Source organism: Saccoglossus kowalevskii, chromosome 17, assembly GCF_978046115.1.
Source record: "Saccoglossus kowalevskii chromosome 17, keSacKowa6.1, whole genome shotgun sequence".
NCBI classification, from domain to species: domain Eukaryota; kingdom Metazoa; phylum Hemichordata; class Enteropneusta; family Harrimaniidae; genus Saccoglossus; species Saccoglossus kowalevskii.
The window spans coordinates 8,770,265-8,790,683 of NC_140657.1; the positions used below are offsets into that span (position 1 = coordinate 8,770,265).

General features: G+C 35.3%; 1 protein-coding gene across 1 annotated transcript; it reads right to left on the bottom strand.

The window, feature by feature from the left end:
- Nucleotides 1–2,935: 2,935 nt before the first annotated feature.
- Nucleotides 2,936–19,146, bottom strand: LOC102808984 (putative methyltransferase-like protein 24). The gene is made up of 7 exons (XM_085492212.1): nt 19,110–19,146; nt 18,911–19,012; nt 8,544–8,638; nt 8,070–8,338; nt 7,143–7,214; nt 3,636–3,786; nt 2,936–3,266 (listed from the first exon to the last, which is right to left on the bottom strand). Exons 2-7 carry the CDS (start codon nt 18,996–18,998, stop codon nt 2,952–2,954), a joined length of 990 nt encoding a protein of 329 aa, XP_085348338.1. The 5' UTR covers nt 18,999–19,012; nt 19,110–19,146; the 3' UTR covers nt 2,936–2,951.
- Nucleotides 19,147–20,419: the final 1,273 nt, after the last annotated feature.

Consider the following 20,419-nt stretch of genomic DNA (forward strand, 5'->3'; position numbering starts at 1 on the left):
ATTCGGGCAATAATATTTGTGTTACATGCCTTTAATAACATAAAGAATACAGGGTTTATATCTTATGTTTAAAGGTAATTCATATTGGTAAAAAGGGCCATTTTTTATAACCAGTAACAAAGTTTTGCATGCAATCGCGTCAATCGATAAGTTTGGCACTGCGTATGGATATGTTTACGCATCCTGTTAACCGGCTCCCTTGAGAACCTGCAGACGATAATGACTGCAGCAGACGAAATGGATATTATGCAGTGGTTGCGGTCGATAAGACAGGGCCAACTTGATGAAATTCTTGGACCAGCACTATAAAATGAAGTACCAGACGAAGTGGACGGTTTTATAAAAGCACACCAGAAGCAAAGTACCGTTAAAACCACCGAACGTGATGTCCGTCGCTGTACCAAGTGGCTAACTCGGAATACCGGAGAATTGCGGCCCTTCGAAGACATTCTGAGCTAGTGTCAATAACCCGTATACAACTGATTTTGGTGATTTAACATACGTGAGTTGTTTTTACATGTATTGTTGTTAAATTGGATTTGTGTATGGTTGCAAACGTTTATTAAAATATTGAATATTAACATCATCATGAATTTCCTTTTTATTTTTTTTAAAAATGTTCTCCAAGCAAACGAAAGTAGTTCCGGGAATTTTTTTGATCTATGGACCTCTCTGTTGCTATTGACGACGGTCCGTACATAGCTCACTGAAACGCAAAAATCTCCGGATGTTCCTATTCTAAACTGTGTGTTTGATTGGCGGGCGGATGAAGGCATGTACTAATTAGGCATGTACTAATTAACCACACTTTGAGTTACGAGAAACACACAATGTTAAAATGGTGTGTTGTGGTGATACTATTATTATGCACAGTATTTCGCCCCTAGCCTCAATTTTTTTCTTGTAAACCAACAAGAAGTTGATTAGCCTGACGAGGTCGTGTGAGTTGCGCCCTCCACGGTTCCCCAAACCCAACACACGCCTGACAGAACGATGTAGGTTTTCACTTCCCCCGAAGATTTTTTGTCGGTACCAATCAAATCGCAGGAACGCCAGATAGCAACAGCCATCAAAGAGTCACCATTCTCAGCAGAGTTTATTTCCGCGCTATGTTTATCATCTTTCTGAAAATAGTCTGTGATTTTTGCCAAACATACAAACAAGGCTTTAATCGACGGTGTTACCATGACCAACAAAATGAATATTCGTTGAACTTGTTGCAAGAAGGCGTGAACTTTGCGACTTCGCAGTATTGATCTTACCTATGAGACATACACTATTCTGCAGGCGTTAGTGAGGTCTGATGCCGTTCGACCGACGAAGGCCTACTCACGCCTACATGATCAGGTCTTGAGTGAACGTTAAACCTTTGTCTTATATTTGGGTACGAGCCACTGGCTTCACATCATTATTCACTTTGAATAAATATGTTAACAAAAGATCCAGACTAAAATAAATCGCGAAAGCCAAATGAATGAAGATGGTAAAGTTACGTGGAAAGTTTTCAAATGTGCCAACAAAGTTGGTAAAGTTACGTGGCAAATCTACAAAGGTGCATGTAAAGTTGGTACAACCACCTCGCAGGCCTGCAATGATGTGTGCAAAATTTGTAAAATGATGTGTTGAATTGCGTTGATACGAGCGGAGAATTAGTAGTGTGGCAAAACCCGATTTATGTGTCACTAGTCAGATGTGATATAGAACAAGCAACAATTAACAAGCACCTCACTTACAGTTTGAACGGTGGCCCCACCATGAGTAGTTCTAAGTGCGCCCCTCCAGTCCTTCTCCTCGCGGTAGGGATCACTGTGGTGGCACGTCAACCAACTGATTCCAACAGTGCCGGAACAACCAATTTAGCACTCAGCAAGGGCTTCATTGCATCTACAGGAGCATGGCTGAGAGCAGATACCTGATTCCGTAATGTTTGCATCTGCAACCTACTAAACCCAACAGATCATAGGTCCAAGACTGTCAATACAATGCAAATTTGCCGAACTTCCATGTAACTATACCAACTTCGCATGCAGCAGTCTCAGATTTGCACGTTGCCAAAAAACTAAATGGAAATAAAGGAACTGATCTCAACTATAGAGGGCTTCAATCACGATAGAAAGAAATGGTGTCTATTGACAGCTGTCTAATATATTATGCAGCATCAATACAGTCTATGACTTGTTTTTAAAAGTAATTCTTGAATAAAGAATCAACTAGTAGCTAATCAACGATTTAATTGTGACTCCGGAGAATGTAATGATTTTTTTCTCGACTCCACCATTTTTGAGATATTTTTTTCTGTTCAACTTACAAAAATCCTAGAATGAACTCAGCACGAATCTCAATTCTTTCATGACCAGTTACTTTCCCTTTTATTGCCCGTATTATGAATCTGCCAATTGAATCCTGAACTGCAAATTCTTACGTTCATTTAAGTACATTGCGTTTGCTACTGGGGAGAACACGCTTTTAACAGTGGCCAGCGGTCAAATTTGAGTATCTAGGAATGATAGCTCAGTTATTCACTCATTTTAGTGATAGCTACACACATTGCAGGGACAGTTTGTTATTCCCCGAGCCACAACCCCTGTGGGTGATTAGAATTACGGTGGTCACAAGCAAGCCCTGGCCAGTCAGAAGCATTCATGCACCTGAAATCCCAGTGCTAGTTGTCCCGAACTTGCCATTTGCTATGAAAATATTGCAAATAAGTGTCACCATACAGATAGTGAAACACGTACATGTTCCTTTTCCGCGATGTTTGTTGAGTAATACATCGTCAACAGCAAGCATAATATAGACTTATACCCTACTAAATCGTAAACACATGTTTTGTTTTTAATTAATTGTATTAAGCATTTGCGAGGTACCCCATATTACTCGAGACCTGAAAATAACGCAAAAATATGCAAATTCAATCCCATCCTTCTCTCGCCGGTTCAGTCAAGTACACTTTATTTTTTATTTTTGACAAATTTCATATTGATCCAATAAACTTCAGTCCAACAATAAGCATTTTCTGGGTGTTGTTTCGCCATTGATTCGTTCTCATGCCATCTCCATAGCTTGAAGTTATTCTTTTCAAATGCAACTTTGAGTGCACGATAAATTAGTAAACCTGTGTCTGCGTTTTCCAATATCTTCATATGACCTAAGTGAAGTTCAAATGACACCAATTTTATGTCCTGGAGAATACCACTCTCGATTAGTTGATTAAATATTTGATATTCGCCATCTTCAATGTCGAACTTCAGTACATCAATAATGTCCTAAATGATTAAACAGAGTGCACTCACTATTTGAACATTTGTTATTTATTACTAACAATGTTTTTAATTTCAAGATATACATTAAGAATGCCCTCAGAAACTGAATAGAAAATCCCAAACGGGATGAAAGCAGGCTGTTATATACAATCAATGGGAATTGATAGACCACAGTAACAATAGACCATAGTACATGTATTTAGATTAGCTCGCATATGTATTAACATATACAGTCGATATATTTTCAGAGCTTCGCGGACTTGGTTCATATTTTGCATTGATAATGATAGCCTGCTAGCTTTGTAGAATGTAAATGAGTTTTAGTCATGGTGTTAAAATTACCCCTTCCCCCCCCCCCCCAGTGTTACTTACATGTTCATGGTTTAGCATTTTCCTCATTGCGGACAAAGTTCGAACTTTCCAATGTTTTCCGCGAATCAATAAGTCGTCAACGTTTTCTCCATATAACCCAATATTGTAGAACCAAACACGGTCCGAGTGTTTTTGGTCGTTTAAACCAATTCTGTGAAGATATTTCGCAATAAACTTATGTATTTAACAAATCTTACCGAAAAACCCGAAATACTGATGTGCGTTTGTCTGACTCGACGTGGAACATATTTGGCCACATAGCAATGATCAGCGATACAAAATCAATCCAAATATTCAAACCCAGAAACAATAAAAACACAATTGTTTGCATGCATTGGCACAGATCAGTACCCGAAACCACATAATGGCCGTCCAGCCAAAAATACCAAAGTGGTAGCCACGCACACAGCAAGTAGACTTTAGGAACAAGTCATATGACTATTTTGATACCGGATAATACATCAGACAAACAATAGACTTCATTTGAATACCGAACAGGCCAATCAGTAACCATGATATTTACGTTAAAAACAAAACAGAAAGAAAGAAACTGATCTCAAGCCAAAACTAGAGTAGGAGAGGCTTATTATATATATATATATATATATATATATCATGAGAATTTTCTGAGAACATGCTAAATATTGTTGTATGTTACCATCTATGTCTTATCAGTGTCCATGCTGCGTCAAAATGGTTCAACGACTATTTAAATAGTTTCTTCTCTGATAAGCTATGTGTAGCAGTTTTCAGTATATTGTGTGGATATAATGTAAGTATTTACTACATTGCGTCATTAATAGCTGGTATATTTGATAAATGTTTACTCTGTCATGGGTCTGGGCGATCAGTAGCTTATTCAAGAATTTCAAGCTGTGCATTCATGAAGGCAGTACATGTAATTACAATTTTCAGTCAGATCACATTACTGTAAAATATTTTATTTTAACTAGAATTAATTTTCGCTGAAAAAGACTTCTTGGGTGTTTTGTGTGGAATTTATTTTCACTGATTTTTGATAGTTGAATAAAAAATATAGGAAAAATGTATATTCGCTGGATTTTATTTTTATTGAATCATTCCTTAAGCGAAAATAGCGAAAATTAATTGCAAGCGAAAATAAAGTATTGTACAGTATACATTGACGTGACAAGTATTCTTCAACTCATCGACTCACGCAAAGAATTGACACAATACAAACAATCATTACCAGTTATGTGGTATAATGGAATCAAATAAATAAATATAAAATTAACAAACAAACAAATAACACAAATCGCTAACGGAGGTAGGCATTTTAAAAATAACGTTAACGACACAACTATTATTCAGGGAGAGGTGCCAATGATGAACAATCGCTAATTAAATTTGGAAGAAAGTAAAAACACATTAGACCTAGCGGTAATTCTAATATTCTGTATACAATCAATATTTTCAAAAGTACATATTCATTGATTTAAGTCAATCTGAAACATAATGGCCTTCAGCAAACATGTCAAGTTATAATTCCCTTGTCTACTAAACAGGTTAATCGGAAACTTACAACAAACTCCATAGATCACGTAACTGTTCTAATTTACCGTCGTACGATGCGATATTTTTCAAATACACTCAATAATTATATAATAGTACTAGTATTACATTTATTACAAAGAAATATTAGTGAACACAATAGGTTATAATGAGGAACGAAATATGTTATAGTGGTTCTATGTCAAGTGACATTTATTGACAGCATTAAATTAAATTAAATGCACCGGCTTACCAGTTATTCTGTTTTATTGTTATCGGACAAAATCTCAACTTTTTGTGGTGTGGCGATTGACAATACTGTAAAATACCTTATTTTAGCTGGAATTAATTTTCGCGTAAAAGACTTTTTGAGTGTTTTCTATGGAATTTATTTTCACTGATTTTTAACAAGTTGAGTGTAAAAAATAGAAAACACTGGATTTTATTTTCACTGAATCATTCCTTCAGCGAAAATTAATTCTAAGCGAAAATAAAGTATTCTACAGTACATTAAATTAGAAAGAACACATAGAACAAATTTGTGAAACTATTTCACCTAAAATCGGTATTCTGTCTAAAATCCGTTATTTTGTCCCACGATCTATTCTTATATTGCTTTACAACTCCCTCATTTTACCACATATTACTTACTGTATTGAAATATGGAGTAACACCTACAAAACCTTTCTTAACAAAATTCTACTATACCAAAAAAAAAAAAAATTGTTCGCTTGATAACATTTTCAGATTGTTGTGCCCCACGGCCCTCCTATTTAATAAAAACCTGAATATTTTAGACATCTATAAACTCAGTAAGTTCCTCACCTGTCTGTTTGTTTTTGATCTTAATAATAATTTGTTTGCTAATAATGTTGACCACTACTTTCCTCATAACTATGCAACATGTCAAGCTACTAAATCAAATTATTATATTCTTAGAATGAACCTTACTATTAATCAACACAGTATCACCTATACAGCAACAAAAACTGGAACTCATTCAAACGATGATTCCATAAAAAATATTCAAAAGCAGATGCATATTTAAATTAAATATGTATTTAATTAACCACACCAGTATTATGGGACTACAGACTAGACTAGTTTGTATGAACTATATCTGGGGTCCTCACTAGGATTATTATTATTACTGTTTATACTATATACTATATTACTGTTTTGTATATTTCCTAGTGTAAAATAAAACAACAACATAGTTCAGATTTCCACGAGAATTCCAAAATCACCCATAACATATACATCATTACAGGGAATGATAAATCTAAAAGTTGCATCCCATTAGAAGCGTGAAGTACGCAGATTGGTCACTATGACCCAGCAGTCAGAGAATATTTCATTACAATTATGCATTCTTTGCAATCGGATGCTTGTGAGCAGGCGGCTTTTCATTGGACATTGTTTGATAAGTTGGTAATTTTATACAACGATGTAGATTTTGGTACAGATGCAATTGCAATTTTTAGGGAGCTCAGCAATAAGTGTGTTAGTCGATTGCCAGCTATAGTTCACGGCTTGTGTATAACATTGACAAGATTATGAATGCAACATATAAAACACAATGTGCCAACTTTTCAGTGATCGTGTAAAGAGAAGAGAGAAGCTATGCGTAATCCAGATGACACGAATCATCATGCGTTTGCGGGGGGGGGGGGCATGGCCCCCCTGGCCCCCCTCTGGATCCGCCACTGGCTGTTACGCGTCTTAACTGAAATATGTCAAGTTCAACAGTCATCTGAAAATGTAGTTGTTTGTCGCACATATCATCAATATAACACTAAATGTGTATACGAGTCAGCAGTCAGAGACGTTTAACTATATTCGTGCTGCACGACACAATTAAATGCAATGTGATAATCAAAGTTGCTCTATGTTTGTATATTTTATAATAATCGTTTCTCAGGGTTCCCAATTTTAGCTGTAGTTATCATTTTAATTAAATCTCAATAAAAAACAAGGAATAAGTAAGATACATACGTAGGATCAAAAGCGTATACTTTGCACCCGTATGCAGCAATATCTTCATCAAAAGACCAATCGTTGCTAATGCTATAATGAGGAAAACATTGTAGAATGTTCAGACCAGACTTATGTTAACTTTAATAAATATAGACATTGTCTGCAGCAGACTAATTAATAGTTACCGATCTTTTGGAAATTTCTCTCTATGTACATAATTCATATTAGCTAAAATACAGCATATCAGATGTCAGTAAAAAGTTTTAGAGATTATACGAAACCGCGCTTTCAATCTTAAAAACAGTAATTAAAATAAAAATCATCATTTTCATTAAATGTCGAAATAAAAATCTACGTACGAAGAAGAGGAGATTTTGATAGACATTACGCACTTAATATTATTTTAAGACAATAGGAACGCATTTTTGAAACTAACTCTAATTTACCCATTCTAAATTAAAGCTAAAATTAATAATGCACACATCGGAACATTAGCGTTGGTTCCCCCCTTTAAAATGTTACGTAATAATCTAGAAAATAGAGTTTATCTCTTGAGTGACCATACAATATCATAACGGCGATAGTCGTTGATAAATAGGAAATAACAAAATATTGGGCTTTTGGTTTGTCTTAATGAATAAATTCACTTATGTTCACAATTTCCATGGTTACCATCACTAACATATAACAACAGGCTGCCATTGATCATGGTTTTTGTTAATACAATTAATCGCGCTAAAAAATATTAAGGCAATTATTATCTCGCGTATTGTTGACGATATTAAACGCTTAAGCAACAGCAAAGAACATGAATGTGTTTATTTTTCAAAGATAGAAGGTATAGCTTATCTAGATATGACCACGTTGATCGACTTATTTAGCTGATGTAGGTCAGAGACCCATCGACAACTGGTATTATGAGTGTGAATAAGTAAAGTGTCTCACCCCACAGAGAAGACAATGCAGCTATTAGGTTTGATACCGACATCCATACAAACGTCCCATCCGCCGTCTAATGTTTTTCCAAATCGTGATTCATTCTTACATGTATACGTGACAGTGCGTATATATTCCATTATTACATTTTTCATCTCCAATGCTGAGAGTTGACCAGGAAGATTTAAATTGTAATCTGTTGGTATTGACTTTAGTTTGTCTATAGCCGAGGTCGGTCCTTGGCTAGATTTCACGGGGGGGTCCTGATATGCATTGTACTGACGAAAGATAAAAGTAAAAATTATTAAAGGATGTTAATCATCGTGATCATGTGTAAATCACATTGTTTGTTTTTACAAATGTCTAACTTTCGCTATTCGACGAGCAATGGCGTAACCTTTCAATTTAACAGAACATCATTCAATGTTCATTATTCAAAACACACACACACACACACACACACACAAAAGAAATTCAAAATACCTTTGTCTGGTTTATGTGTCTATTTGCTTCGTTTAACACATCTCGTGTCGTGGTGGACATTGCGATAATCTGACCTGAGCGGAAATTTATATCATCTAAAATTAAATATATTGGGAAACATGAATAGAATTTTACATTTTGCTTCGATGCAAACCAACTGTCATAGCGAGCATATACGTCAAAAATAAATAAAGTAATTCCTAATTTTCGAGTTGTTAGTTTTCCTCGAAATCCCGCTAGAGGGCGCATCCACAAATACCCGGATGACGAGCCTGAGTGGGGTTGTTTGACGTTATTGACGTTCTGTATTCTTACATGCGTAAATCAATAGATTAGAAAAACGAAATTTGCGGAGTTTCCAGAACTCCGCAAATTTCTTCAGGATCTTGGTATAACGTGCAGCAATGTTCGTAAAGCTAAACTTTTTGAACTTGTTGAGTTTGCAAACGAGTTAAATGTTCGCCTTTTGGAGACCGACGATCGCGAAGAGTCAAACAGTCGTCGTCGTACAGTAAAACACGGTGAGTTGACGATAACTTTGGTAGCTCTGTATAACGTAATGGCAGAGTGTATTCGGCTATGATCCATGAAGGAAAATCCTTACAAGCCATGGTTTATTATTAAATCAAACTCTAAAATAGTTTCTGGTGTTTGTAACTGTGTAGTGTAGATTTGATTTAATATTTTATTCACCAGGCGATCAGCAGATGCAGTTATATAAATGGACGCACGTTTTTTCCTTCCGTAGTAATTTTAACTTCAACTTCGCAAAAATGCCATCATAAGGATTATGAACAAGACGATCAATGTGGGAATAGGCAACGAGCGAATTTTCCATCAAATCCGGCTCAATGTTTTCGTTTGCGCTCGTCTCAGGAAGCTGACAGTCTTCGTTTTTCAATCTATGTATAACTGCGGTTGAAAGACGGCTGTCTCCAGTTATTGAACTCAAAAAATACTGGTACAGAATGGAAAATGCAGTGAACAAACCCGAGAATATAGTTTGACGTCCACTCAGGTTACCACGAAGCATTCGAATCCACTGGCGTGGAAGTGTTGATTTCTTGGACTAAAGAAATGTATGAAAAGTTTTGCCATATCTCAGAATATTTCGCTGTTTTTTTCTTTTTAATCGAACTCGAGGAATAGCCTGGGGCATTACAATACCAATTAATCATTTTGACCAATTCTTGCAAAACGTTTGTAAAAAAAATTAGACTTCGGCAACAGTAACTACTAGTATATTGCTTGCAGCAGACGCCGCTCAAATTTCAATCCCACCACGAACGTTGAACGGGCTGTCATCCGGGTACTTTGGGAGCGCCCTCTATCGAATTTCGTGAGAAAAATAGTAACTCGGAAATTAGGAATTGACCCAGCATTACACCCAAGATTTCTTTTTCAAAATCTTAGAGAACAGCGAACCAATCAAGGAAGGCATTCACACATTTGAGACTTAAATATATAGCCAGACCTTTGATTATCACCACTAATTTAATTTATTTATTTACTGTCTCAGGCGTGATTTAATAACACAAGCACATGTCTACACTTCGTATTTTTTGTAATTTCCTATCTGAAACCTTTCTCGCTCTCTATATATTCCCAAACTTTACCATTTCACTAGGCCTTGCTGCCTATTCACACTCTAATCTTTGTTTATCGCGTATTTTCATTTTTAACATTTCTCACAAAATTATATTTTTCTATTTCTTTTAACTTTTTTTCCAATCCTATTTTCCTGTCTAAACTATCTTTTTCTTTTTAATCTTATACATTCAACATATCTTTTTAAACTACAAAAAATCTATTATATATACCGTATTAAACTCAATAGTAATATTTGTACTGAACTAATCTAACATTTTCCACAACCTTATCAATAATATATTTAACAGTTAATACAAATTTAAAAGTTGTACAACCACGTTATTCGGATTCTGATCGTAGCGACAACTTTTTATTATATTATGTCAAAAGGTGGAATTTACTTGCAATTATTAAAAATAATTGCAGCTACTATGGTTTTATCGAGAGCTGATGCACCAGGTTTTACGTCGGATAAATAGGTAAGGCAACGAGACTCGGCCTGTTACTTGTTTTGTGACCTTTTAACTAACAACCAGCTGTCGACTAACAATACGCACATGTTTAGATGAATGGGCATTGACTACATTGCTATTATGGTGCAGAATCTTTTAACACAGAGTCGAATATGCTAACATTAAATGCAATAAAACTTATAAAATTATAAACCCAGTAAATAAAATAAGCAAACAGAAATAAAATTCAGTTCATTCAAAAAATGGTAGACGATTTTTTACAAGTTTATATTTAACCAAACTTGATAAATGTTCTATTCGTACACATATAATGGACACTCGACTGAATTATCGAGATCTTAATGCATTGAATATTACCATTAGTATTACATCAGACATTGGTTGAGATTTTGATATTTGGGATTGAGATTTTTTTTATTATCACTAGAAATGATGTGATAGGAGTCATTTTACCATTTTGTTTGATGAATTTAGTAATCAGTTTGTGTCACCACTCACATTAGAATATAAGCCCTTGTGATATTTGTATATGAAAATAATTATGTTGTGTTGTGCAATGAAATAAAATGCTTTTTAACTTTAATAATAATAAAAGTAATTTGTTCGTACATAAACTTCTTAAACATAACTGAAAAGGAAAATATTTTTTTTTAAATATCAAGGGTCATTAAAACAAACTGACAACAAAAGGTTCATATATTATACAACTTTCATAGACAAGAGAACACATTATTATCAGGAAAACAGATTTTCACATTTTTAGTTTGGAAATATCATACCCAACAAAATAACATACCAAGCAAAAATCGTATAAGGAAATGTACAAGAATATAAAACAAATCATTGACCAACACACAGGCTCGTCGACTGACCGCGAAAGCCCCTAGGCGAGAACGAAGTTCGAGAAGAGAGGACACTCTACCACCAGAGTGACGTCATAGCTTCACAATTATTCGAATTTAAACAGTAATCAATCATTTACCTTATAAAAACAACACACAAACTGAATACAGTTAAATGCTAATCTATTCAAACCACCATCACAATCAAATTCGGCAAATTAGTGACAAAATACACGTTTTCCCGAGTCTAAATGACTACTTCTGTATGTCAATTGCCGGACGCAGCCATCTTAAATGCATGCTTGGTCATGATTGGCTAATAATGTGGGCGTATCTAAGACCGCTTATTTCAATTATTAATATCAAGGTGTCAATTCTACATAAAAATGTACAGTTTGCTCACCAAGAAACCAATGGAAACTTGCCAGAATTCACCGACTCCATAGTGCTGGCAGCCATAGAATACGGAATTTTGAAATAAGCGGTCTTAGACACGCCCACATTAGTTGCCTCCTCCAACTTCAGTATTGTTTCTCCAATCACTAGTAGTTTCATGTGTTTCGTGTATCATAAACATAGTAATGTAATTGCAGTGTGGTAATGGTGATGTCATTTTCCCGAATTGAAAACGTGCTTAATATTGCCACCTTTAATCATGGTTGTTAATAGACATATTTTATATATTTTAAGGGTTAAGTCAAGTATTGGGAACACAAAATACTATACTTGGACATCCCTGGCACAAGTATTTTTTGGCATGATCAGGTCGCCAATAAGTTCACAAAATTTCTCACTTATCTAACTGAGCCCAATGCCCATTCTCGAAGTTGAGCCATTTTTACTATGAAAGCTGTAGGTGAGTTCATTCAGTGTTATTACCCCCAACATAGGGAGCTAAATGTGAATGACTGACCAGCTTGTTGTTCATACTTTAACATAAGAACATTCTGGTTATTCCCTGCCATAATTGTATCATTAGAGCCATGGTCTTTTAGGCAAACATTTCTCATCGTGAATGCTTTTTCAGTTTGGTCGTATTGAAGCACAAACACTTTCTTGTCACTCAATTTGTTTAGGTCCTGTGGAACAACGGTTTCTCATATCTCATTCAACTAATAGCTAAGAGACGATGCTGTAAGCCCATAAATATTGGACAATTGAAAAATATTTTACTGTTGCTTTATAAGACGAATCTCCTGATGTATATATTTAATATATTTAATTAGCTCATTGTACAACTTATGATACAAATGTTACTGAGATCACAAGTATTTAACTTTTCTGCTGACATGTGTCGCAAGGGTCAAATATTAACCTAGTACCTCCAATAGTATTCAATATTTTACCATCTCGTGTAACACAGGGATAATTTAGCATGATAGGCACCAATATAGTTCAATGCAATGATATGCAAATATAATTAGAAACAAGAATGTACACTGACAAATCTTACACATACGATGCATGAATCATGTGAGGCCATGATTTACTAGTTATGGCACGATTTAAAATATTTAATAGTAATCGGGTCAGGAGCTGAACAGTGTCTACACCTATAATGCGTGTGCATGCCGTCGTGAGACATAGCAACTGCATCCGCCCAAATATATTCAAAATGAGGCATTGCTCATTAAATAATGTTATGTTAACTGTCTCGTTATTATTAATTAGAACGGACAATAATATCACAATACAATTTCTGGATTGGTCAATTTGATTTGATAAGTAAAAATGTATATTTATAAAAACGTTTATAACGACCACAATGTCATGCCGTTTACTGTATGTGTATGTTTGTATATTATGGACAACGTTGTGCGATATAACGTTACTTTAGTAAAATCCTCCACATGATACTTTTTTTAATACTTGGAAAAAACAACTTTCTGTTTACGTATCTGGGTTGGAACAAAATAATGGATTCAATTTTTCCATCCAACGGCCATAGAACACACACCACCTAGACGGTGTACTTTTGAAAGCGTACTTTTCGGTAGTTACTCAAATACACTAGAGAGACAAATATAGTATTATGAACTTTTTTTTGTATTTTAATATATTTTTTATTGGTTACTCATAACAATTTACATATCTGTGAATAAAGAAGTTATGCTTACATTCCTGTATAACTCAAAGTTTTTTCAAAGTGACATTTCTCAAAGCTTCAGAGAAAGGATGATTTATTGCTCACACTCAGAGCCTTTATGTTTGCTTTTGGTTCACTAAGATCACTATATTCAATAGATTGCTACTTGTCTATCTCATGCAGTTCTAGTTCATACTATTTGCCCCTTTATTCCATATATGGTATTAAAGGGGACCACTTTTTTAAGTGTTGTATCATTTTATTGTTGTGGTTTGCTATCCAATTTTCACACTGGTAGACTCTTTTCATGTACGTTAGAATACCCTTGAAGTTGAGTTTTATATCATTCATTTTACAGTGGTAAATATGTTTCTTAACTAACAGGCTAATAAAATTTATTGTCAGCGATTCGCCTGGATCTGATATTATTAAGCACATTCTGCTTGGTGGTGAATCTTGTTTTAATATCTTTTCCCAACTAAAAGGTAGGTCTCTCCAAAGTGCAACAACATATTCACATTCATAGAAGATATGTTCCAGAGTTTCTGGATTCTCCTGACAAAATGTGCACATCTGTGTGGGAAACTTTTCTGTGTTTATTTTATGAAGTTTGTCATTTGTATATAGAATTTTATGTAAAAGTTTAAACTGAAATTCACGTGTTTTGCTGTCGATACTCATTTTTATCATTAATTTGTACATTTTACTCCATTCTATTAGGCCAAGTTTCAGCAATTTACAGCTGCTGTGTAACTAAATAACAAACCGATTGAAACGCAGGTTAATTTCTCACAGTTTGTTCGGTGATATACTTTTAGTATATTGAATTTTTTTGCATTTGTTAATTTACAAAAACAAGTTTTGATTTTCGCCATCGCAAGCAATTTCATCGCAGTTGATTCTGCCTTAGACTAAGGTTGTTTTTAACATTCGTATTTATCAACAATGAAGTACGGGATATCAATTTAATTTGAGGGCAGCTCAAACCATAGTAAACGCAGTCACACATTTTAAAATAGGAATACAATACGTTCTCAAATATTATTTATATATTTTATATAAAATAAGTTAATATGATAAACGAAATCGTCTATTTTAATTATTTTTATACTCGCTAAAGAAACTTGTACTAACGATTTGTGAAATAAGCATTCTTATCTGATATTGTAATGAAAACTCTGTTTTGGATTAACTACGCCAACAATAAATAGGAAATTCGTGTTCAAGATATGTGTCTTACTTGATTACAAAGACATTTTTTATTTGATACATGGAAATTCGTCAATCGGACTGTCAATGCTTGGCGGCATTGCTTATTGGAAATGACTGCCATTATTAGTTACAGACTGATCAGCCAACGAATTATAAAGTGATGATACGACAATAGATAAACGGATTCAAGCAATTTTGGCTATCAATTTGTATGAGTAAAGAAGCCTTCAGTGAAAACTTCTTGTAGCCTTTTGTCATAGATGATCTGACCAACAAGTTGCTGGAGATAGATATATCACAAAGTGAACCAGTGAAGCCTGCTTAAAACTGAAGAAACTAAACAGCAAAGTCAGTGAAAGTAAGAATAGACTAATAAATATCACTGAAGATGTTGGAGAAGCCAGATAGTTTTACAATGGCACGTGTTGCAAACCCACCAATGATGAGGTGTCTTCCTGGTGATGTGTGCCCCAAAAAGACAAAGCTAGAACAAATAAATATCAAATTTTGTGAGACTAAGAATGCTAAAATGGTTTGCATATAGAAAACTTCAGTGCTCCTGAAGTGTTGTTAACGTTCTACAAGGAAGTTTATTGATTCTTTGTATTGTTGGAGAAAGGTTTGTTTTGTGTTTTGTATGGCCATCTGTCAGCATCAAATTCAAAATCAAAAGTCAAGATCACCATATGCTTAACATAAAGGTATCATCAACGAACCTACTCCCTGAAAGTATAAATGATGTCCTCTATGGCATGACTGGTAAATGCTCTGGCTTTCAGTGGTTAAAACTACTTTAAAACTACTCCAATGAGAAGCATAAGCATTACAATTTAGCTCTAGAGCAACACTACGCTGCACTGATTGTTGGAGTCAAAACCAACTAATGGTCTTGAATGTTTAGACATGATGTGCTTACTTTCTTAAAATTTATGTTGCAGTTCAGTTGCAGTATTCTCGAATCGCTGGCACTGTTTTATTAAGCTGGCCAAAAAAGAACATAAGATTACTTTAATAATCATGCACATGGCTGTGACATGCATTTTGGTTTATGAGAATTTGAAAAAGATCTTGATTAGGAATAAAAATCAATTTGGAAATTCAGATTTTTATTCCAAGGATAAGGGACTTACACATCAGGCACCATGAGTAGACGGAATTCTTGTTGATATCTACAAAAATGGAGGTGAAGTGCTTATGGAGAAAATAACAACCCTGTTCAGGTCCACCTTGAAGCCCACAAGACTTTAAGGATGCATAAATGGTGCACATCTACAAGAAGATGGGGGATTTATGACTCTGTGCATTGCTGGGGAAGTTCTTGACAGAGTTATCTTCAATCGACTCATCACAAACATTACCCGAATCACGGATTTTGCACAAGCGGCGCGGTTTTGGTGTTCTACAGGAGAAATGCTGATCAAAATCAGAAGTTCCATTTGGTCTTTGTAGATCTCACCAATGCCTTTGATACTACGAATCGTAACAACTTGTGGAAGATCCAGCAAAAGTTTGGTGTCTAAGAGAATGGTGATGCCTTCAACTTGCATAGACTTCAAACTAAGACCAACATCATCTTTTAGGCCATCGTATGTTCATCTTCGCAAATTGCACACTGGGTGACACTCCCATAAAGACCTGCAGTACACAATCAGCATTGATAAGACTGAAGCCATGTTCCAACTTCCACCATCACAGACCATGACAACCGTCTTTCTTCAAAAATTGCTGTGTCCAAAGTGGCCTCCCCAGCATTTAGTACCTGATCAAGTGCCAGCTAAGATAAACAGGGCACATTGTCCGCATAAAAGACAACAGAATCCTAAACATGTTGATACATTGACAACTGAAGCAAGGAAATCACAAACAGGAAAAACAGGGAAGACCCCTCAAATACAGAAACAATCTGAAGGCAAGCATAAGGAGCTCACAACAGAGCGCTTTGAAGAAACCAGTACATATTTAATGAACTAGGGCCTTTAAAGCCAAACGAGCAGCTGCCATTCACGGCGGAAAGAGAGAAGGCAACAGTGCTCTAGTTCAGTCTGTTCTTTCACCTGCCCCAGCTGTGTCTGTTTGTGTATATCAATAATCAGTTTACAAATTCACATGAGGACTCACCATGGCAAATGACTTGTCTGTCCACTAATCTATCGAATCAACTAGCATTAGGGACCAAACAAAATATCGAACGACACATCTGCATACGAATGTATATATTCCTTAAAAGAAGCCAATGACAAACAGGCTTTATACTATTTTTTGTGGATAAATATCTAATTGTAAATTTGGTGGCATTACTACATCTTTTAATAGCCTGCATTGTGACTGATTCAGCTTTGCTGTGCAGCCTCATATGTGTGAGGCTGTGATGTGGTTGTGCATGTTATGGAGTGGGACAGGCTCTAGCATGAAACCTGACCCATAATTCGGATGAGTTTACTACTCATTTTCAGTATAACTAAGTTGTTTTCTCTTGAAAACCTATCACATTTATATGTGATATTGCGTCTATAGCAATATTTGTGTTCAATCACATAGTCATAACCACCCTGTAATCCAACTGCAGGACATATATCCCTAATGCTATCTTTTAGAGTATTGGTATTACATTCTTCGCACATCTCATTACATTGCCGTTGTTTGTCTATCATTATTTAATATAAGTGATATTAATTTATGTATTTTTTGATTTGATAAACACCTCAATCATTATCAGATTGTTGATAGTGAAAATGTCATTCATCTGTGATGTTATAGTATTTCTGTGCTAAGTTTTGTTTCTGTAAAAAATCATACAAATTAAATCAGTTCTCGCGTTATTAATTATGATTTTTACTATTTTTTCAAGAGCTAAATCACGTTTATTCCTTTTTTTAAATTTTTTACTCAGTTAGGTCAAACATTACAGCTATTTGAGAGCCTCTAGTAATAACATTCAGTAAAACCCATGTAATCATTATTCTAACATTTGCCATTTTATATAGTGATACAACATATTTTACATTCATTCCTTTATAGGGGTTAGTGACAATTTCATGTCTTTTTCTAACATATCTTTTTTTCGAGCGCAAAACGCAAGAAGCTTGTGATGCAAATGGCTGTAATGATGTGCTTATGTTGGGGCTATCAGAAGCCATTTTAAAGGTCTTATTGAGAAAGTACCTGTTTGCAATAATTAGGTTTATCTCACTGCATGTTCTAAAGTCAGACATGTAATATTATATATTATTATGCACCGTAACGCCATAAGCTACAGCGTTCTGTAATTGTGCGGTATTGCACTGAGTATGTTCATCCTACTAATGTATATTAGGAAACGCAAATTCCAAAATATGGAACTATTACGCGCATCCTTTAAGTTTGCTAAATCTAAACGTTTTGGATTTCGGTACTTCCATGATGTATTCCTGGGAGCAACAGTTGTATGAAAATGAGGTTATTACGAGGATACTACAAAGTATGAACTCAGACAGTACGCGGTGGCATCGGCGACACTCCCGCTGTATTGTCTTCGTGTATACTTTGCAGTATCCTCGTAATAACCTCATACTATGTTATTTCATCATTGTTTCAAATGGCTTATTTCTGGTTCATATACTACCAGTAATCTTCATATGCGGACGTATTATTAACATCGCATATTTGAATTGTTTTTTTTACCCAAAATGCAAATGATTGATCAAATGCAACTATATATTGCAGTATTCTCGTGATAGCCTAATAGTGTATTGCTGTCATTTACTGCCTATTACTGGTGGCACATTTTTAAACTAATGCATTATCCTTTAAATACGAATCACTTTCTCAATGGTATAAATTGTATACGTTTAGGTATGTTTTTTGTTATCATTGTTATACAGGTTACTATTATATCTGAAACTGGAATGATGAGAATATATCTAATCAATATGTGGACAACACATGTTGTGCTCATAAGGATGGATTATTTTTGTGTTGTGCATGTCTAGCCAGGTTTTATGGGTATACATCCGAAAATCATCCATGTGAAAATAACCTGTGTTTTTATTTTAAATAGTTGTCACCAACATTTTACAAAGTGGCAGAGTCAATTTACGACATTAGAAACACCACGAAGTCGGCCGACTTTAGTTTACATTTAAAAATTCGTGGAATATGTGACTGTAATCAGATGCATTCGCTTACCTTTCCAAAAGTACAACAGACAGCCTGTACACAGCACCAGAAGAACAAAAAAATCACGTTTCCGGAACTGCATCATACGATGGAGCATATCAATGGACAGACCTTAAATACAATATTTGATTCATTTGAAGTGCTAATTTTAAGCGATGTAAATGTATCAAACAACATGAAATAATTTATTTAGCTACGTAACACTTACCAGTGTAGACCAGCCACAGATGTAATAATAATAATGTCACAACAGCCTGTCTATGAGGATTGAACCATTTGATAAATAGGGGTGTTGATTAAGGCAAACGGGCAATCTGCAAATTATTCAGACCAATAGTACAGTATTTCTCGCTCCCAATCAATTTTGTCATATTTAGTATACATTTTTATTTCTTTAAATGTAAATTATTCTGTAAATGATCTAATATTGACTCTAATCACCCAGAACGCGATCTGTGCGTGGTTTGGACCACCAGATAAAATCAGATTAGGGTATCTTTATTAGTTATCTACATATATTTTTGTTCGTTTTACTATTCCTGTTTTTAGTTTTACATTTCTATTTCAGACCACTCAGGTGATATAATTACATTGTATGTATATATGCCATATGCACAAATTATATGACCACTGTGACGTCACGTGACTATGGGTAATATATTCAAATCCAAATATACGTTCGCAGTAGAGTAAGTTAGGCATGCGTAATAAAGCCAATAAGACATGCGCAGTAGGGTCAATTAGACATGCCCATTAGAGTAAGTTAGACATGAGCAGTACAACCAATTAGACATGCACACCAGGACCTATTAGACAGGCGCAGTAGGACAACCAAGACATGCGCAGTAGTGCCAATTAGACATGCACACCAGGACATATTAGACAGGCGCAGTAGGACCAATCAGGCAAGCACAGTTATACCAGTTACACAAGCGCAGTAGGACAACCAAGACATGCGCAGTAGTGCCAATTAGACATGCAATTAGATATCATTTTATTTAAAAAACAATAACGCAAAACTGACCAAGAATTACAACATTATTTCATTGACTGCAGTATTTGAAATTGTTTACCCAACACCGGGACAGGTAACTTAAACATTTCAATAACACTGCCTCCCCCGTATTCAGTTGAATTTTGGGTGGAAATGCTGCGCAGTTAGTTGAAAACTGATCCAAGTGTTTTCGCCGAAAGATGTGTTTATTTCATATTCCGGGGCCAACCTATACATACATAATAATTGTATTCCTTATAATGCGGCATCTAGCCTGACACGTAGGCGTGAATGGCGCCCTCGCCGGCCGAACGGCATCATACCACACTGAGGGCGCAACTCACGCGACCTTGTCAGGCTATGCGGCATCGTACAGACTACAGGTCCCTGTAATGTGCAACGCATTCTGACCAAAGGTCATACAGAGTTATTGTGCAAGCACGACAGGATATCGTATACTACGATATAGACTTTGGTCTGTAGCTTTGAATGTTATTAATTATCAAAGTAGCACGGGCTAAATT